The sequence below is a fragment of the Aaosphaeria arxii genome (assembly GCF_010015735.1).
Source record: "Aaosphaeria arxii CBS 175.79 unplaced genomic scaffold BU24scaffold_10, whole genome shotgun sequence".
Lineage (NCBI taxonomy): Eukaryota > Fungi > Ascomycota > Dothideomycetes > Pleosporales > Aaosphaeria > Aaosphaeria arxii.
Window position 1 is genome coordinate 514,057 of NW_022983483.1, and position 17,500 is coordinate 531,556.

A 17,500-nucleotide genomic window follows, 5' to 3' on the forward strand; every position below is an offset into this window, starting at 1 on the left:
CCGCAGTCCTATATCTTTCCTGTTGCTCCTCTATCTCTATCTCGCTACCAACATATCGAATAACTTTAAACATTGAACGGCTTTGACATTCCAACTACTTTAAGATCAACAAAAGCAAGAATCATGGGCAGACTCGACAGCAAGAACGCGATTGTGACGGGGGCGGGTGGGCAAGTATCTCCCAGCCTTGTTGGTCAGCCTTGAATGTGCTGACGAATCCCTGCAGTGGTGTTGGTCTTGAGACTGTCATTTTGATGCTTCGTGAAGGCGCCTCAGTGCTTATGACGGACATTTCCACTCCTGCTTTAGAGAAAGCTATCGCAAAGGCAAGGGAAGTTGTACCAGATCACAAAGGCAGAGTGGAGACCAAAGTGGTCGACGTCAGCAAAGAGGCCGATGTTGAGGCTGCTGTTACCCACCTCGACAGCTGGGGAGGAGTCGATATTATGTTCAACAATGCTGGTATCATGCATCCCAAAGATGGTGATGCAGAAGAGTGCCCGGATAATATTTGGGATTTGACCATGAACATAAATGTTAAAGGTGTCTGGTATGGCTCAAAACATGCGGTTCGCAGTCTAAGACGCCATGGAAAGAAGAAGGGCAGCATCATCAATACTGCCAGCATGGTCGCACTAGTAGGAGCAGCCACTCCTCAACTTGCATACACAGCTAGCAAGGGTGCCGTCCTTGCTTTGACCCGAGAGCTGGCTATTGTGCATGCCCGTGAAGGCATGTTTTCACCAGAAGCTTATTGATATTCCACAACTGACAAGAACTAGGATACCGCTTCAACTCTTTATGCCCAGCACCGCTCAAGTAAGTACCTGCGCTCTTCAGTTGAGACTGTCAATACTTATTTCTCTCCAGTACTCCGATGCTTCAGGACTTTTTGGGCGATGATAAAGAGAAACGGTTCAGGCGCGAGGTTCACTTCCCCACTGGTCGATTCGGCGAGGCTATCGAACAAGCGCAGGCCGTGATTTTCTTGGCGAGTGATGAAAGTAGCTTTGTCAACGCAACAGACTTTGTTGTTGATGGAGGGTTGACCAAGGCGTATGTGACTCCAGAGGGACCTGCAACTGAGGCTCCCAAAAATCTGGGAAGGTAGATCTACTGTAGCGATCATGCAAATGAAAACCACATTTCAGCCTCTTGCATCGCATCGCATATTGTCCAAGGACTCCGTGCTAGATTAGGATGACACCACATGTACTCTAACAATGTCAAGGTTTTGTCGATGTTGCCAAGTCCGACCACTCCAGACATGATCTGTAGTCTAGTACGAATGTATGATTGCGTTACTTCATCATCGGAACATGATCCAATGACAGCAAGTGGCCAGCATAAACTCGTATTGATGCGAGAGCTAGATGATATGCATTCCAGGTGGCCCATAGAATCTGCTATGGTGTCATTGATTAAATTCCGGTGCGCTCCAGTTGAAGGTGATACTGTGTTCTCGAGAACAGTCAAGTGATACAGAATAACAGCCTTTTGAAAAACAAAACATGCTTGGTATGTATCGGAGCGTGAGGTAATATCTGGAATGAACCGTAGAATGCGGTGGTAAACCTCCGAGAACTCAATGATTTCATCAGCGCCAAGTTGAATTGGGAGAGTGGTATCGTGTGTCGTTACTATCTTGCGGCGAAGTTCAAATATCTGCGGTATGAAGAGGAGTAATTCCAGCCAACATCCACAGAGATGGCCAACATAGTGGGACTCCACGAGTGCTCGAGCCTCTTTTGCGATATCGGGAGAGAGAAGCAGCTGCTCGCTGTAAAGAGGGTTTACCGATATCATGCTCAAGGTCGCTGTGTAACTAGGCGTAGTACTCTAGAAGAAAGTCTTTGAAACTTCCACCAAATAGATGGCTCGTGTTATCAAAAAGATGTCGAAGTATACTTTGCGCAGCTGTCAAATGATCGAATATAATGCCCTGAGTATCGCCTCTTGCCGTCTAGGCCGAAGTCAGTGCTTGCACGAGTGAGGATCAAAGAAGCACTAACCTCAGTGAAGCACAAGATGAGTGCTCCGGCAGCAATGATAAGACTATCAGTCTGGCTACCAGCAATAAAATGCTCTACAGCACTACGGAAGAGTCCTAGTGAAGTGGTGTAATGCTCTGTTGCTTCCACGTGTGCAGGTTCAGGTGCGGAAAGAGCACGTTGGGCGGCGCTTTGTGTAAGAATCAGGCGCAAAATTAATTCACTGGAAAAGGCCAGAGGAACGATCTGAATTATGAAGGGGTTAGATTCGGTTGAGCCGTTTCCCATGCTGTTGGCCGTCCTTGATAGATAGTGACTTAGTAGATCGAAGGATCCTTGGCTTAGCTGGGGCATCACAGACGGGGCCTGTGGGATGACGATTGACGTTTCGTACTGTGGATGAACGTATGGAAATTCAAAATCAACAAATTCCGACTGCGGACCATCGGTCTCGCCTTCATCGTGTACGCCTGCTTGCACAAGGAAGGTAGGATCAAGGGTCGGTGTTGACGTAGTCGAGTTGTCTTCAGGAGTTCTCACTTCATCAACCGGGGTCGTTGGTAAAGATATTGACGGAGCCGGATCGAGTGTTGGAAGAGGAGGAGACTTTTGGGAGGACTCAGAAGGGACGTCTTTCGTTGCTTGACTTTGGCGTCTTGCTCCAGTAATGCAATTAGGCCAAACGCACTCCAGCTTGTTACGGATGCAGCCGCGACAAGTTGGTTTCTCTTCACCACACTTTTTCTTGCGGCCGCGACACGTGAGGCAGCCGGTTCGCGCACGCTGAATTGCATGGGATCTTCGACGAAGAGCGTTTGCCATTGTGATCAGTTGTTATTGAATGTGATGTGGTTCGGGCATTTTGAAAGGGGAAAATGAATTGTTATGGATGAGATGCCGCAACAAGGATCAACCCGCAAGCATTGAACATGTGACCATGTTATGTCATACTCAATATGCTGGCTTCATAGTTGTAGAGTCTGGTAGATGGAGTAAGCGGGGTTTTTGGTTGTCGTTGATCGTTCCGTCACTATATAACTAGTGGTTGGGAGGGAGGTTGGTTAGTTGGTAGGTTGCATGAGTCCAGTGACTATCTTAACTCGCTTAGGGCCGATTACATATGCGCTTCGCTGGTTTCCTTTAAACAATGCCTAGTCAACGCATGTGTAGTTTCGGTATGAATCCAAGTAGCTTTAGTCGATAATCGATAAATGAACGCTAGGGGCATACCCGATGGCAATACATACGTACTCTAATTACCTCGTACTATATACTAGTTCTTCTCGCTCCATCTGAACGACGATCAGCACCGATATATTAAATGAACAACAATTTGTATGTGGAAGGCGGTTTGGACTCGTGAAAACATATATGAGAGATGCCCATGCTATCTGTTAGGCATCATACTATTATCTCCTTGCGAGCGCTCAAGAGTATGCACTTGCGAAAAAATTAAAGCTATCAAAGCCACAGTAGTACCTACTCTCTCTTTCGAACATCTACTCCTGAGCCCTCTGTGCATCTACAAAAAGCTGGAGAATGGCCTTAGCGACCACAGCTCCGTCATGCTTCAGAATCGCTCGTGTATTCCCATCCTCGTACATGATATCGCTGAAAATACCATCCGCATGCCTCTTTTGCAAGATAGCGGTTGTGATGAAATGATCGAACTCGGGATGGGCTTGTACGGACAATGCTCGATACGGTAAAAACAGTCCCTGTATCTCACAGCAAGGGCTAATGCCCAGATTCTGGAAGCCATCTGGCACAGTTCGGACCACATCGCGATGCATTTGATGCATCGTCTGGCCATTTTCTTTCAGCACGAATTCCAGAATACAGTACACATCCTTACCAGTGATTCCTTTCCAAAGAGGCTGATACCAGTATCGGTAAGATGAATCTTGTCGACAGAAACTTCCCATCCACTAGAATCTCTTCCCACTTCAGCTCCCATTGCCCTTGCAAGTATCTGATGCCCGAAACAAATTCCCACGATTGGTTTTCGTGCATTAAACGCCGCGCGTACATAGTCAACCAATTGACTGATCCAAGGCAAGTCTGCGAAGGAATCGTGTTCTGCAAAGAGATCAGCCATTGCCCTGCTATAATGATCAGGTCAAACAGACTGCTTCCGGTCAACAGTAGTCCATCAATCTTGTCGAGTGATGGATAAATTTGGCGATCAACTACGTCATATTTGCTGAATTTCCATTCTGGTAAGTTTGCTTTGATAGAACCGGAAGCTGTTCTGTCGAAGAGCTGCTCGAAGATATCGCCATAAGTACCCCTTTGTTGTAGAATGGGGTCGACAGGTTTGTCGCACTCAAGTATGGCAATTCTCAACAGCGCTACCATGGTGGTAAGATGAGAGGAAGAACGGGCCATGAAATGCCAGGACCCAAACCGTATCCTATAGATGGCGCTGAGTTCATGGCCCTAATTACATATCCGGGACATAAATTACAACTGCGCGATGAAGGAAAGAGGTCGTGCATTGGAGAGCGCGCCTCGCCTCTAGTGAGCGCGGTATCACCCCTGATTGGTCTGAACACTCGGGCTAGGGCGCGGTACCACTTTTGATTGGTCTGATCCATCGATGCTTCAGTTCGGTGCGCGCTCTCTCCATCCTCTTCCCCTCATTGAGTTGGAATTCAAGTTCCGATGCATTGGAGAAATGGATTCCGGCGGCTTATTGATTACCCATTTAGTTTCATTGAACATACTTCTGCCTGATTATTGTTCGACACGACATTTTCTACGCTTTGCTAAACTCATGAGCTCTCACACGTCAACTTCGAACTCCTGCGACATGGACCAACGAACACCAGATTCCGAAATTGCACCTCAGATCTCGCATTCAATTTTACCTAACAATCAAACTCTCGCAGAATTCCTGCGTCATGACAACAAAGTCAAAGTTGCGGGAGTCGATTGTGATGGCATTCTCCGTGGTAAGATTATGTCAGTGGAGAAATTCCTGTCAACCGCCGAAAAGGGATTTGGGATGAGTTCCGCTATATTCGGATGGGACATGCACGACGAACTGTATGCCTACGAAACGAACGTGACATCGTTGCAATCAGGCTATGCCGATTTCACCGCTTTCCCGGACCTAAAAACCTTCAGGCGTGTACCATGGGAAGATAACATTCCCTTTTTCCTGCTACGTTTTGTCTCGAATGACAAGCCTGTACATGCAGATGGCCGCAGCATGCTGCGAAACATTTCGCAAAGATTGGAGTCCAAAGGATGGCAGGGTCTGGCTGGAGGTTCGTAATGTTTCAAACACATGAAACAATGCTAACCATCGACATGATTTAGTCGAGCTTGAATTCATGAACTTTCAGACACCCTCTCAAGATGGATACGAATCATCTGCGTCGCATAAGAATTTGGGCGCATTCCTAGCTTCCAATTCACCATCGTCCCTCCGGCAATTGACTTCGGGCATGTTCGGGTATAGTGTGTTGCGACCAACGGCGAATAAGGATTACTTCTATAACATCTTCGACACAAGCAGACAGTTCCGGTGTGATATCGAAGGATGGCATACCGAGAGTGGACCTGGCGTATTTGAAGCAGTGCGTATTACTCAGACTTTCAGTGGAGCTTTGACTCACCAAATTGCAGGCTTTAGCAATGAACCAAGTAGCTGAGATTGCGGATAGGGTCTCGTTGTTCAAGTCAGTTATACCACAATATGCAACCAGCTACTTGGCTAACCTTCCACAGGCTACTTACCAAGTCAGTTGGAATCGAACACAATGCCACGCCATGCTTTATGGCCAAGCCGATTCACGGCCTGCCGGGTAATTCTGGGCATATCCATATTTCGCTGTGCACTGCAGATGGTCAGAATCTGTTTGCTCGTGAATCCGAAGACACAGGTGCAGCCTGGAGCGATATAGCCCACTTGTCTGATATAGGTCGCTTTTTCCTCGCTGGCATCTTGAACGCGCTTCCAGATATCATGCCGCTATTTGCACCAACAATCAATTCATACAAGCGGCTCGTGGAGAACTATTGGGCGCCGATTAATATTTCGTGGGGCTTAGAAGATCGACTTGCCTCAATCCGGCTCATTGCACCTCCAGTGAGTAGTGCAAAGGCAACGCGCTTTGAGATCCGCATCCCCGGGGCAGATTTACATCCACACTATGCACTTGCTTCCATTGTCGCAGCTGGCTTGCACGGCATCGAGCAAAAGCTTGACATATTGGTGCCACCAAATTCAGCGCGACAGGATACCCCTACCCCCTTGCCGAACACTCTTGAGCATGCAGTGCAGCGCTTTCGCTCGCCTGCAAGCATTGCGCGCAAACTGTTCTCGGACGAGTTCGTAGACTTCTTTTCAACGACAAGGGATCACGAGCTGAAGCTTTGGAGAGAAGCGGTGACTGATTGGGAGTTCAAGAGGTATATCGAGACCGTCTGAATTTGTTGTGTCACTTGTCTATGGATTTTATATAGTCGCTCCCCATTTCAATGCATCACAGATGCTCCTCTAGATCCGTTGCCTATGACCACATTGTCCTTTTATCCTGTGATTCACTGTATTGAGTATGGCTCCGGTCCTTCATACTCCCATCCAAAATGCTGGTTTGTCTTTTGGTGATGAATTGCACAATGTGGAACACCATTTCCTGATGAACTTTATGCACATTTCGCCACGTATCCATATCTTATAACTATTACAAGCCAGGTATCAATTTTCGAGGTCCTCACACTGGCCACCCTCAGCTAAATTAGTATGAAGAGATGTCTGTGAAGAAACAACATTGAAATATTGTAGACTTTAGTTTACATTGGAAAGCCTAGACTCCACGAAGGTATTCTCACACCCTCAGGTAACATTAATGAGCGATTGGTTTATCAATCAGAAAAGCCGACATTGTTGGGAAAAGTTGGTATGCATCGACTAGGTCGACGCTCGCTGTGACTCTCTTGTTTCCTATTTCAATCTCGGTGTGCGCCGGCGTGAGTAACACTATAACTCTTCCTTGCAGAGGCATACCACCACGCTATTACAATTGCAGAAACCACAAAGTAGACGACCGACACATAGTTCATATTATCCGCACTGACTGGATAGATTGGCGGAAACGAATACATCTGGAAACGTTAGCACACGCAGATTCGGTATCTGAATGGCGACTACTTACCACCAACGCAAAGAGAAACCAGCCGAACAATACACTGTTACAAACCCATCCAAGCCGCCCCAGCCAGAACGGTCCACGCCGCAATTTCGACCGCCCGTATAGCCAAAGGCACAACACTGGAATGCTGTAGGACAAATAGAGCAAGACTATGCAAGCGGTAACCATACTGTTGAAAGCCGAGTACGATGCAAGGTAAAGGCACCCCAGGACGGCAACGATGATGCTGCTGACAATGTGCGCATTGATAGGAACGTGAGCTTTGGGATGGACAGTGGCGAGAAACCGAGAATATGGAAGTCCATTATCTCTAGCAAAAGACCAGCAGAGGCGTGCTTGCCTAACAATGAGGCGAAGATGTCAGTAGCCATCAAATAAGTATGGGATGGCGAAGGCAATGTAACATACCAGGTGTGGGATGCAATCAAACAGCCACATCCCGTTACGGTGATAAGGGAGAGTAACACAATGGCGCCCGCCTTGTTGTGAAGGCTCTGGTCAAACAGTTCCAGAATTGGTACGCCCGTTGGCGTGCTGGAGATCAAATCGAAGTCCTGGATACTGAACAACATAGCAATGCCAAACAACCAAGCGGTGACAAAGCCAATACCAACGGTTCCGAGTATCGCGATTGGGACGATCCTCTCAGGATCCCTAGCCTCTTCTGCCATATGTGTTGCGCAATCGAGGCCATTGAATGCCCAATTCGGGTTGATGAGCCCAACAATGAAAGCAATGCCATTACTGTCCCACCCTGTCCGATTAATGAAGGTCGTAAATACCCAGTGCGCGGATTGATGGCTTGGTGCTTTGCAGGAAATTGCGAGGATTATGACCAAGAAGGAGATGATAGAACTCCATAGAGTAAAGAGTGTGAGACTGGGCAGTATCTTGCTGTATGTGTTGAACAGTGCACACGCAGCATTGACGACTTGATACGCGAGGAATGACATCCAGGGTTTGATTTCTCTGCGCCATGTCAGTATTTATCAACCGCATTTGCTTACTTTCACTCACAGGCCTGGGTGAGCCATTTGAATGCATCCCATGCACAAATTCCCAACGCCCAGTGCAATACTTGCACAGGTAAACAATGACCCGGCCCATGCTATCCAGCCGGTGAGATAGCTCGCAAACCGCGCATACCTCGGAGATGCGAGTTGACTTGTCCAGTAGTATTGTCCACCAGCATCTGGCATAGCTGATGCCAGTTCCGCCAACGAGGCCCCGATGCATAAGCATACGATGCCAATGATGATGGTGCCATACACTAGCTGAACAGGACCACCTGCATTGATACCAGTGGCCAACGCTGTAGATATCCCAAACCAAGAATTCGCAAGCGAGAAAGAGATTCCGAGAACAGAGAATAAGGAGAAGTTTCTGCGAAGCTCTTGCACTTCGCCAACGGCTGGCTTGATGTCAGTACAAGCGCTCATCGTAGGCTGTTTGAAGCGTACCGTGCGTCTCAATCTTCTCCAAGTCGAGACTACCTGATTTTGGTTCACTGTCTTTCGTAGACATGACTTGTCTTACGTACTGCGCGATGAAGCTCGATCAGAGTATCTCCACAGTGTCGAATATCAGGTGAAGGGGGTAGATCAGCCGTAATTATAACGAGCAGATCTCGTATCCATGGCAATCAATCACTCCCACTGACCTACTGCCAGAGGTTCGGTCTATCTATTGTACCCCAGATCTTGGCTAGGGGGTGCTAACTCTATGGTGTGGGTTCCTTAATGAATAAACGGGGTGGCCCAATCAGAGCGTTTTCCGCGCTCGCCCATCGTTACGTACTATCATTACCGCCATGTCGCGGCTCGCACACCTGCGCGTGCGGACATATTGAGCATCTAGAACGCGGCGGGAACAACATATATCACTATCAATGGGATGATGTGGATTGCTAGTAAGCGACACACTTACAACTAATCGCGGTACTGGCCCCGTCACCATGCCACCCAAGCAAACCATTGAAGCCCAAAATGCTGCTCCAGGTAGATAGACATACATTGACCTGAAACTCTGGATCACTGACGACTACACAGCATCCGGTCCCTACGTACGTGGCGAGAAGCTTGCGACCAATTCAGCATTGACAAATTAGCAGTCCCAAGCCATCAAGGTTCCACCATTGATCTTCACCAGCGGTCAGCTTCCCGCGGATGAGTCTGGAAATATCGACTTGAGCTTATCGGTGGCATTGCAAACGGAGCGGTGCATCCGCAATATTGCTGCAATCTTAGAAGCAGGAGGTTCGAGTCTAGACATTGCGATCAAAACAACAGTGTTCCTAACGGACATGAGCAACTTTGCAGAGGTCAATAATGTATATGAGAAGTATTTCACTTCTCTTCCTGCACGTAGCTGCGTCGCGGTGAAGGAACTACCAAAGAGGGTCCCTGTTGAGATCGAGTGTATTGCTATGGTTAGCTAGCAGAGTCAGTGATCACAAGAAGGCGATTGGTAGCGCGCTAATATATTTGCGTCGGCCCACGTCTTTGTACGCATACTGAAGTGAGCTTCTACTCCAACCATTTAATTTGTGGTCGTTCATGTTACAGTGCGCTGCTCTTAATGGCTCTTCGTTATTTTTCCCATATGGATGCAACATAAATTCAAGATGGGCCCATGGCTTGCACACCAGATCAGTGATACGACGCGTGAGGAGTACAATCTCTACAGGGCTCTAGATAATATATTATATCCCTACTTGATTAGTATTAGCTTCTTTAGTATATTCCTGGGACAACTCAACGTTGACCAATTTATTCATGTCCCGCAAGAGCTTCAACTTCAGCGCGCGATGTGAAATAGATTAGCGTTCTCGATGTATGCTAGCGCCCTCCTCAGTCTATCGAATAAAGGGTCTTTGGCCCCAATGAGTGTACCTAGGTCGTTTCCACAGACTCTACTTGCAGGTCTCTCCGAGATTTCATTCAAACTACGAACATGGATTACGCCTTTGAGCATCACAAAATCTACATTGGTCGCCATGTGCGGGAGCTTCCAACACCTTCTCTTATCATAAATAAATCCATAATAGCGCAAAATATCAACAAATTGCACGACGATGTTTCGAGGCTCGGTATTTCGTTTAGACCACATCTAAAGACACTGAAGGTTTGTTTTGAATTGAAATGAAATCGATTTAGATACTCACTTACTACATCACAGACTTTGGAGATAACACGTCTCATGCTGGGAAATGGTTTGTACCGCAAAGTTGTGTGCTCTACCATTCCTGAGATAGTTGGGTCTCTACCCTTAGTCAAAGAAGGTCTTCTAGATGAGGTATGTCGCTGTTCGCTGGATTTGCTCATGGTGTATAAAGTGATCCACGGGCTTAACTTTCTCACCAGCATCCTCGACGTCTTTGAGGAAGTCGGTTCACTAATTCTTGTGTTAGGCTATATTTGGTATGCCTGTCTACAAGAGTGTTATTCCTCGCTTAACTGCTCTCCGAAAGGAGATCAAGATCGATCTACTTGTCGACAGTTGCGACCAATTGGCACTTCTGGAAAGCTCTGGGGCAACATGGGATGTCTTTATTAAGATCGATGTAGGCGCTCGCAGGGCCGGCCTCGCTACGAATTCACCGCGACTTAAGGAATTGTTGCAAGCAGTCGAGGCCTCGCAGTCCGCCAATCTAAAAGGCATCTATTGCCATGCAAACCATTCATACGGCTGCCGGACAGAGGAGAGCGTAGTCGAGATGCTGCAACATGAGGTGGCGGAGGTTGCTGCGGCAGCTTCATTTGTATCAACGACCAGGCCACTCATTGTGTCAATTGGCGCAACGCCTACAGCACACGTAATTGATAGATTGAACGAAAAGCTGCCACCAAACGTAACACTCGAGCTTCATGCCGGTACATAGAAATCCTTTCAAAGCTTCAAGTACAACACTAATCAGAGCTAGGCAATTTTCCAACGAACGATCTCCAACAAGTCTCTACAGGTGTCATCTCGATAAACCATCAAGCGATTCGCGTATGCGCAGATGTCGTGAGCGTCTATCCCGAGCGTAACGAAGCCTTGATAAATGCAGGGGTAATTGTTCTAGCTCGAGAAGCTAGTGAGTATCCTGGACACGGCAAGGTCGTGGATCAACAACATTGGGACGTAATTCGTGTCTCTCAAGAACACGGTATACTGGGCTGCACAAAACAGAACGTAGATGAAAAAGTTGGAAATCTCTTCAAAGTAGGCGAAAAGGTTTTCCTTTGGTGCCAGCATTCTTGCATTACTGCAGCTGCATTTTACGCTTACTTTGTTGTGGATGAGAACGACATTGTTATTGGCACTTGGATCCCATGGAAAGGTTGGTAGTAGGACCACTGTGAGATATATTTCTTAGCTCGATTGAATGGAAACTGGCTGTGCTCTGCAGACGCGCAGGGCACTATCTAGGCCTACAGGCCGTCTTCTGTCACCAGAAATGACTCTTATTCTCTGTAAATGCCATCCATTCTACGAGAATGAAATACAAGTCTTGAACAAACAAGCTAAACAAATCTGCTTGTAACAGCTTGCTCATTTGTAAGTCTAGTTGAGATGGCCCTCCTCCGCTAAGCATTGACCTAATTGCGCATAACAGTAATTCTGTCTAACGTCAGCTACTAATGCATTATTGGCAACCTGTAGCACAATGAGTATTTTATAAGGACAAGATGAGCTTACTGCTTCTTCCACATTTCCAGCATTGCTTGCTTGCATATAGGCACTGTACCATGAGGCTGCGGCAGTCGATAAACTTCCGACTGCGATTAATCCAGTGGCGATATCGAGAAACAATGACATTTTGACTTTGTTATGAGTAGGAAGCGGCAAAGAAAGTTCCAATTGAGGAAGAATAGCTTGGAGAGGGGAAGGAGGTTGACATTGTGGATCAGTGCGGGGTTCGAGTTCAAATACCACAATACGCCGATTCAAGAGGTCAGGCTGAGGTGAAGGACAAAGCAGGTGGCTTTTGCCAGCCTATAAACTGTAAACACATTTAACAGGACGCCTTAGAAACATGCAGCCTCTCCTAAACTATAGAGCTGCGTTTTACGCTTATTTTATGGTGGGTGAGTACAACATTGCTGTTAACATTTTGATCTCATGAAAAGTCAGTGGATAAGGCTACTATGAGAATAAGGTTCTTAGCTCGATTAGATGGACGCTGTACTTGAATAATATCGAAGCTATGATATAATGGCAAGCATAAATGCTATATATATGAATCCACACACTTCTCACCAGCTCCATATTGCGAAGCTACGGGCTAGCTTGCGACAGCTTTCTTGCAGCAAATTGCACTCATTTGCCGCATCCATGGATCTATCAGCAATCTCCTTGAAGCAGTCTACCTACGACATACGAGTGACAGAATTTACCGCTAACCACACCAGCAAAGCAAACAAATCGAACCTGACATGGTCCCTTGTGATCGCTATCTGACCACAAAATTGCGGCTAACTCAGCGAGTCCTCCAAATCCGTTTTTGGTCGTGGCTGCAGCACGACGGCGCCACATGAGCAGTGTACATGAACGTTTTCCCGTTACCTTCACGCTAGACACGGATCGTACCCGCCGCATCTTGTGACAAGAGAAGTCGAAACTACAATGCGCTCGGACGATATAGAAGCGAAGCTGGCTAGGGACAAGAGCTACATTTGCACCTTTACTATCTTTCAAGTATCGGTGCCGCGCTATTACAGCTGAATTTGGTTATCGTCAGCCGTGCTCCTGGTTGGCAATCATCATTGATCTTGTCGACAGTAATCCCATCATGATTCGAATTCAAATTGTATGTTGCTACGATAGCATCCCTTTATCATGGCCTGGAGAAGCTCGCAGGGTATTCTAATGCCTATGTTCCCTAACACATCGTGGTCCCCTGTTGCTCTCGTTATCATAAACGGAGGGCTTGTAGTTGCGGACGCTAGTTTCGGTCCGAGACATCCAAGTGCTAGCCTGTGGAACAAACGACGGGTTCCGAGTATTTGCCTTGGACAAAATCCGGCCCAATAGAGATGAGTAATCATACAAATGCTACGAATACTTTACGCAGTAATCATCTTGACGGACTAAATGCTGGAGAAAGTACTTGGTGAGAATTAATATATTAACTATCGCCGAACTATTGATGTTCAGACAAACCCAACCTTTTGCATCAAAATCTTGTCTTTTCCGATAAAACGTTTCCTACCAAGACTTCAAAATAACAATCATGTCATTTTCACCCAACAAAGATATCCCAGACCTGGCCGGGAAGGTCATAATTGTGACCGGTGGTAATAGCGGGCTCGGCAAAGAATCCATCACGCAGCTAGGGAAGCACGCTCCGCGAGAGATTGTGATGACAGCCCGGTCTGAGAAAAAAGCCCTTGAAGCCATTAAGGAGATCGAGACTGAGGTTCCTGGAATAAAGCTGACCTTCCTTTCGTTGGACCTTTCATCCTTCGACTCGATTAAGAAGGCTGCAAGGTCGATTTTGGAGCGGTACGATCGCCTGGACGTGCTGCTCAATAACGCTGGACTTATGGGGGTCCCTCCTTCGCTGACGGAAGATGGCTATGAGATGCATTTTGGCTCGAACCATATGGGCCCGGCATTGTTCACGAAGTTGCTTCTTCCTTTACTTGAGAAAACATCGAAACTGCCAGGTAGCGACGTTCGCGTTGTTCAACTCAGTTCCGACGCCCACCAATTTGGACCCAAGGAAGGCATTCTCTTCTCCCAGCTCAAGACCACCCAGGCAGACATCTCCGGCACCGCTCGTTATGGCCAATCGAAATTGGCAAACCTGCTATACATAAAGTCTCTAGCCAAACGATACCCGGGCATCAAATGCGTATCACTTCATCCTGGGGTGGTTAAAACCGGCCTCGCCACAGAAATGATGAAAAGATACCCGTATCTTCAGTGGCTATTCAAAATCGTCGTCAACCTATTTTTCACCGATGTGCACAAAGGTGCATACGGCCAGCTTTGGGCAGCGACAGGTCGTTCTAGTGAGCTAGAATCAGGTGCATATTATGTACCTCTGAAGAAGAAGGTGACGGGCAACAAGATGGTGAACAATGATGAACTAGCAGAAAAGCTTTGGGATTGGACAGAACAAGAGCTCTTGACCCATAACTTATGAGGCAAGGCCCGGAGATCTCCTATGTTTCTATATGTTTTGACTTTTTGCTCGATAATAGAAGTAGTGTGGACTTTGCTTTTTAGCTTGTTAATTTTGTACTTTATTAATACATCATTCTAATTTGTTTGGAAACGCGAAGGGTATTGTGCTTCCTGTTGCCAATCTGGAATAGAATCTTTTATCAGACCTCGGGTGTGACGAGGGATGCGCCACTCAGCAGCAGCGATCGATTATGCTGGATGCATAATCGTCACAACCGGCCTTTAATAACTGCGTTCCTGGTCAAAAATTGAGGATACGGTCAATTGGTAGACATAACATAATGTTGATAAAATCATGTGGAAATGCTGCCCCCATTATTACAGATAAACGTGCCTCTAAACTATGTAAGTGTTAATGTTTAAATAATCGTCAAGGTAGTGTATGCCTGTGAGAGGCACGAGTGATCTCACAAAAGGGCCACAGGCCACAATAGTGCATAAAAGTCTGTAGGAGTATGCTATTCTCATCTGAATGTGTATGTAGTCTATGCTGGGGGCTTGTTGGCTCTGCTAGCCTCACTGGCACGAAGCTTTAGCTGCTGATCCACCACGTCCTTGACTTGCACCTCCATCTCCCTCCACGACTGTAGGCCGAGTTCATTCTGAGCACGAGTTGTGTCAACATTCCAGCGGTCACCGGACTTTGCCTTCGCTTTAAAGCCCGCCGTGGGAAACTCTTCCTTGACAAAGTCCAGCACCTCCTCCCATGAACGATCCTTTGCAGAGAGCAGATACGAAGATATTGCTCTTTGGGGCAGATGAAGAGCTTTAATATGAGCCTCCGCAACATCCAGTACATGTACGCCGCGAAACGGTGCGAACATCGGCTCTTCTGAATATAGCGATCCGAACAGCATCGCATTCGTCCCAGATAGCTCTTCCGGTGAATATTGTAGAAGGCTCGGGCCGAATACGAACACGGGATGGAGCGTGACAGTAGAGAAGCGAGGACTTTTGGATGCAACAAAGTCTAGAGTGGCCGTGTACGACGCCAATTTGCTAGCATGGTATTGGCCAAATGGCTCAAGTGAGGGAACGATGGAGTGGTCGAAAGATAGCTCTTCCTTGTCGATACTTTCTGTAATTCATTCAGTTAGAACGTTTCGATAGACGCCAGAGATTGAGCTTGTACCGGTCACAACAAGCCCATCAGCCCCTTTTCCGAGGGGGATTAAGGACGCTACCGATGCGGTTATGACAACCGTCTTAACAGATGGAGTGCGATGCGCGGATTCTAGTACCGAGGTCGTCCCCTTGACTGCTGGGGTCAGAAGATCTTCGCCGGGTTTGGGTAGGGGAGAAGCAAGATGAATGATATGATGCACATCCTTGAGCGCAGAGTCAAAGGCACCCGCTATGGTATAGTCAGGTATGACGACAAAATCGAGCTTATCATCAAACTCGTGGAATGCTTGACGCAGTCCTTCGGTTTGAGTTGAGCGCCTGACACTCAACCTCACATTATAGCCAGCACATAAGGCAGCTAGGGTGACCTGGGCTCCAATGAAACCAGTAGATCCCGTGATGAAGACAATCGGTGCAGACATGCTTTCAGCTGTATAAGCGCAGGAGCAGGGAGAATCGGAATAAGTTGAGCGGGTATTGATTGAACAGAAGGCTAGGACTGCGTGCGGCAAGCACAATGGTGCGAGCGAACAGCACTTAAGTCGACATGTTGAGTAATCATATGCCTATGAGTGTTTAGTGTGAATGGCGAACATCTTCAGATGATACAGCCGAGTGCAGTGCCCGCAAACACAACTGTGCCTTCGATGCCATCTGGACCGCTGCTAGACGCATATTGTTTGATACAATATTAGTGATCTTTGGGAAAGTCAATGTAACTAAGGCCGATAGTCTGGTTGGTTAGCCGAGCGCGCAAGCGGCTACTAACCCGCAACATAGAACGAATACTAATCATCATCACAGAAATCCGGATCATAGTACCGCGCACGAAACTTGGTCCGAAAACTGGCAATGTTGAATGCATTGCTGTCTCATAAAGGACATGAGAGATCACAACACTCAGGAAGTTTCATTTCTGCAGCTGTTTCGCGCGAAAGTCTTGTACACGATCAGAAAATCGCGATGAAAGCCCTTGTGACACAGCGCGGAGTGTTCGCACGATCTGCTAATTTGTTTACCGGAAAGTCGTTTGGCGAAGACGTCAAAGAGGAGGATATCCCTTTATCTATACCCTCTAAGACTGAAGTCCTAGTTAAAATCCATGCAGTTGCCCTCAATCCCATTGATGCCAAGTTCATCGATTTCATTGCTCCTCCGGGCAAGATTGCCGGCTGTGATTTTGCAGGAGTCATTGAAGAGATTGGAGAGGCCGCACTCGGTAGATGGAAGGTCAACGACCGTGTTGCTGGGTTTGTGCAAGGCGGCATTGATGAAGGCCGCGGCTCGTTTGCAGAATACATCAAGGTGGAAGCGGACCTTATATGGAAGATTCCCGACACTATCAGCGATGAGGCAGCCTCCACATACGGCATTTCGGCGGCCACAGCTATGCAGGCACTACACCTCCATTTGGACGTTCCTTGGCCTGATGAGAATGGAAATCAGCAGAGTCCAGCTGGAACTTCGATCTTCATCTATGCGGGTTCAAGTAGCGTGGGCCTTTTCGCAATTCAGATGGCAAAAATGGCAGGCTACAAAGTCATAACAACGGCATCGCCTCATTCTTTTGAGCTTGTCAAAGCATATGGCGCGGATCATGTTTTCGACTACCACGAGCCAACAGCAGTTCAAGACATAGCCACAGCACATCCAAGCATTACCCGAGCTCTTGACTGCTTCTCAGAGGGCAAGTCGACTGAGTTTTGTGCGCAAATTCTGCAGAATAACGGTGGCAAAGTGGTGACATTACTCGACACTAAGGCCAGCATTCCTGGGGTCGAAGTGAAGATGATCATGTCTTTTCAGCTTCTTGGACGGGCATTTGCCTGGCTATCCCCCATTGGTCCGAAGTATCCTGCTTCATCCACAGATCGCGATGCCCTGGTCAGATTTTACGCAAGCCTCTTCCAACTTGCAAGAATAATCAAGGCGCCTCCTCTAACCTCAATCGATGGCGGTTTTGGTGGCATTTCTGAAGGTCTCGGCAGACTTCGGTCGAAACAAGTATCAGGCTCGAAGCTGGTGGTCAAGTTCTAATCTGTTTCG

General features: G+C 47.3%; 11 protein-coding genes across 11 annotated transcripts; 6 read left to right on the forward strand and 5 right to left on the reverse strand.

Annotated features, from left to right (window-relative positions):
- Positions 1–40: 40 nt before the first annotated feature.
- On the forward strand, positions 41–1,277 carry BU24DRAFT_427094 (oxidoreductase). Its single transcript, XM_033529137.1, has 4 exons — positions 41–170; positions 227–732; positions 783–819; positions 871–1,277. The coding sequence occupies exons 1-4, from the start codon at positions 124–126 to the stop codon at positions 1,109–1,111; spliced, it is 831 nt and encodes a 276-aa protein (XP_033379238.1). The 5' UTR covers positions 41–123; the 3' UTR covers positions 1,112–1,277.
- On the reverse strand, positions 1,126–3,043 carry BU24DRAFT_454440 (uncharacterized protein; the record flags this gene model as incomplete). The annotated part of the gene is made up of 3 exons (XM_033531318.1): positions 2,013–3,043; positions 1,909–1,963; positions 1,126–1,817 (listed from the first exon to the last, which is right to left on the reverse strand). Exons 1-3 carry the CDS (start codon positions 2,811–2,813, stop codon positions 1,126–1,128), a joined length of 1,548 nt encoding a protein of 515 aa, XP_033379239.1. The 5' UTR covers positions 2,814–3,043.
- A 447-nt stretch (positions 3,044–3,490) lies between these two features.
- Positions 3,491–4,349, reverse strand: BU24DRAFT_355302 (class I glutamine amidotransferase-like protein; the record flags this gene model as incomplete). Its single annotated transcript, XM_033523846.1, has 3 exons — positions 3,491–3,796; positions 3,847–4,070; positions 4,121–4,349. The coding sequence occupies 3 exons, from the start codon at positions 4,347–4,349 to the stop codon at positions 3,491–3,493; spliced, it is 759 nt and encodes a 252-aa protein (XP_033379240.1).
- A 454-nt stretch (positions 4,350–4,803) lies between these two features.
- BU24DRAFT_355226 (glutamine synthetase/guanido kinase) lies at positions 4,804–6,429 on the forward strand (the record flags this gene model as incomplete). Its single annotated transcript, XM_033523844.1, has 4 exons — positions 4,804–5,263; positions 5,316–5,575; positions 5,625–5,677; positions 5,727–6,429. 4 exons carry the CDS (start codon positions 4,804–4,806, stop codon positions 6,427–6,429), a joined length of 1,476 nt encoding a protein of 491 aa, XP_033379241.1.
- Positions 6,430–6,950: 521 nt separating this feature from the next.
- On the reverse strand, positions 6,951–8,592 carry BU24DRAFT_355375 (amino acid transporter; the record flags this gene model as incomplete). Its single annotated transcript, XM_033523851.1, has 4 exons — positions 6,951–7,106; positions 7,157–7,493; positions 7,562–8,122; positions 8,171–8,592. 4 exons carry the CDS (start codon positions 8,590–8,592, stop codon positions 6,951–6,953), a joined length of 1,476 nt encoding a protein of 491 aa, XP_033379242.1.
- Positions 8,593–9,027: 435 nt separating this feature from the next.
- Positions 9,028–9,737, forward strand: BU24DRAFT_471993 (YjgF-like protein). The gene is made up of 3 exons (XM_033532721.1): positions 9,028–9,150; positions 9,202–9,215; positions 9,264–9,737. Exons 1-3 carry the CDS (start codon positions 9,108–9,110, stop codon positions 9,588–9,590), a joined length of 384 nt encoding a protein of 127 aa, XP_033379243.1. The 5' UTR covers positions 9,028–9,107; the 3' UTR covers positions 9,591–9,737.
- A 321-nt stretch (positions 9,738–10,058) lies between these two features.
- On the forward strand, positions 10,059–11,758 carry BU24DRAFT_48297 (uncharacterized protein). The gene is made up of 4 exons (XM_033533267.1): positions 10,059–10,276; positions 10,331–10,447; positions 10,563–11,025; positions 11,076–11,758. The coding sequence occupies exons 1-4, from the start codon at positions 10,106–10,108 to the stop codon at positions 11,483–11,485; spliced, it is 1,161 nt and encodes a 386-aa protein (XP_033379244.1). The 5' UTR covers positions 10,059–10,105; the 3' UTR covers positions 11,486–11,758.
- BU24DRAFT_427096 (uncharacterized protein) lies at positions 11,526–12,108 on the reverse strand. Its single transcript, XM_033529138.1, has 2 exons — positions 11,837–12,108; positions 11,526–11,758 (listed from the first exon to the last, which is right to left on the reverse strand). Exons 1-2 carry the CDS (start codon positions 11,954–11,956, stop codon positions 11,702–11,704), a joined length of 177 nt encoding a protein of 58 aa, XP_033379245.1. The 5' UTR covers positions 11,957–12,108; the 3' UTR covers positions 11,526–11,701.
- A 1,138-nt stretch (positions 12,109–13,246) lies between these two features.
- On the forward strand, positions 13,247–14,393 carry BU24DRAFT_427097 (NAD(P)-binding protein). Its single transcript, XM_033529139.1, has one exon. It carries the CDS (start codon positions 13,371–13,373, stop codon positions 14,286–14,288), a length of 918 nt encoding a protein of 305 aa, XP_033379246.1. The 5' UTR covers positions 13,247–13,370; the 3' UTR covers positions 14,289–14,393.
- Positions 14,394–14,814: 421 nt separating this feature from the next.
- BU24DRAFT_496077 (NAD dependent epimerase/dehydratase family protein) lies at positions 14,815–16,058 on the reverse strand (the record flags this gene model as incomplete). Its single annotated transcript, XM_033534175.1, has 2 exons — positions 15,462–16,058; positions 14,815–15,407 (listed from the first exon to the last, which is right to left on the reverse strand). Exons 1-2 carry the CDS (start codon positions 15,874–15,876, stop codon positions 14,815–14,817), a joined length of 1,008 nt encoding a protein of 335 aa, XP_033379247.1. The 5' UTR covers positions 15,877–16,058.
- Positions 16,059–16,417: 359 nt separating this feature from the next.
- BU24DRAFT_355480 (putative ToxD-like zinc binding oxidoreductase) lies at positions 16,418–17,491 on the forward strand (the record flags this gene model as incomplete). Its single annotated transcript, XM_033523857.1, has 1 exon — positions 16,418–17,491. The coding sequence occupies one exon, from the start codon at positions 16,418–16,420 to the stop codon at positions 17,489–17,491; it is 1,074 nt and encodes a 357-aa protein (XP_033379248.1).
- Positions 17,492–17,500: the final 9 nt, after the last annotated feature.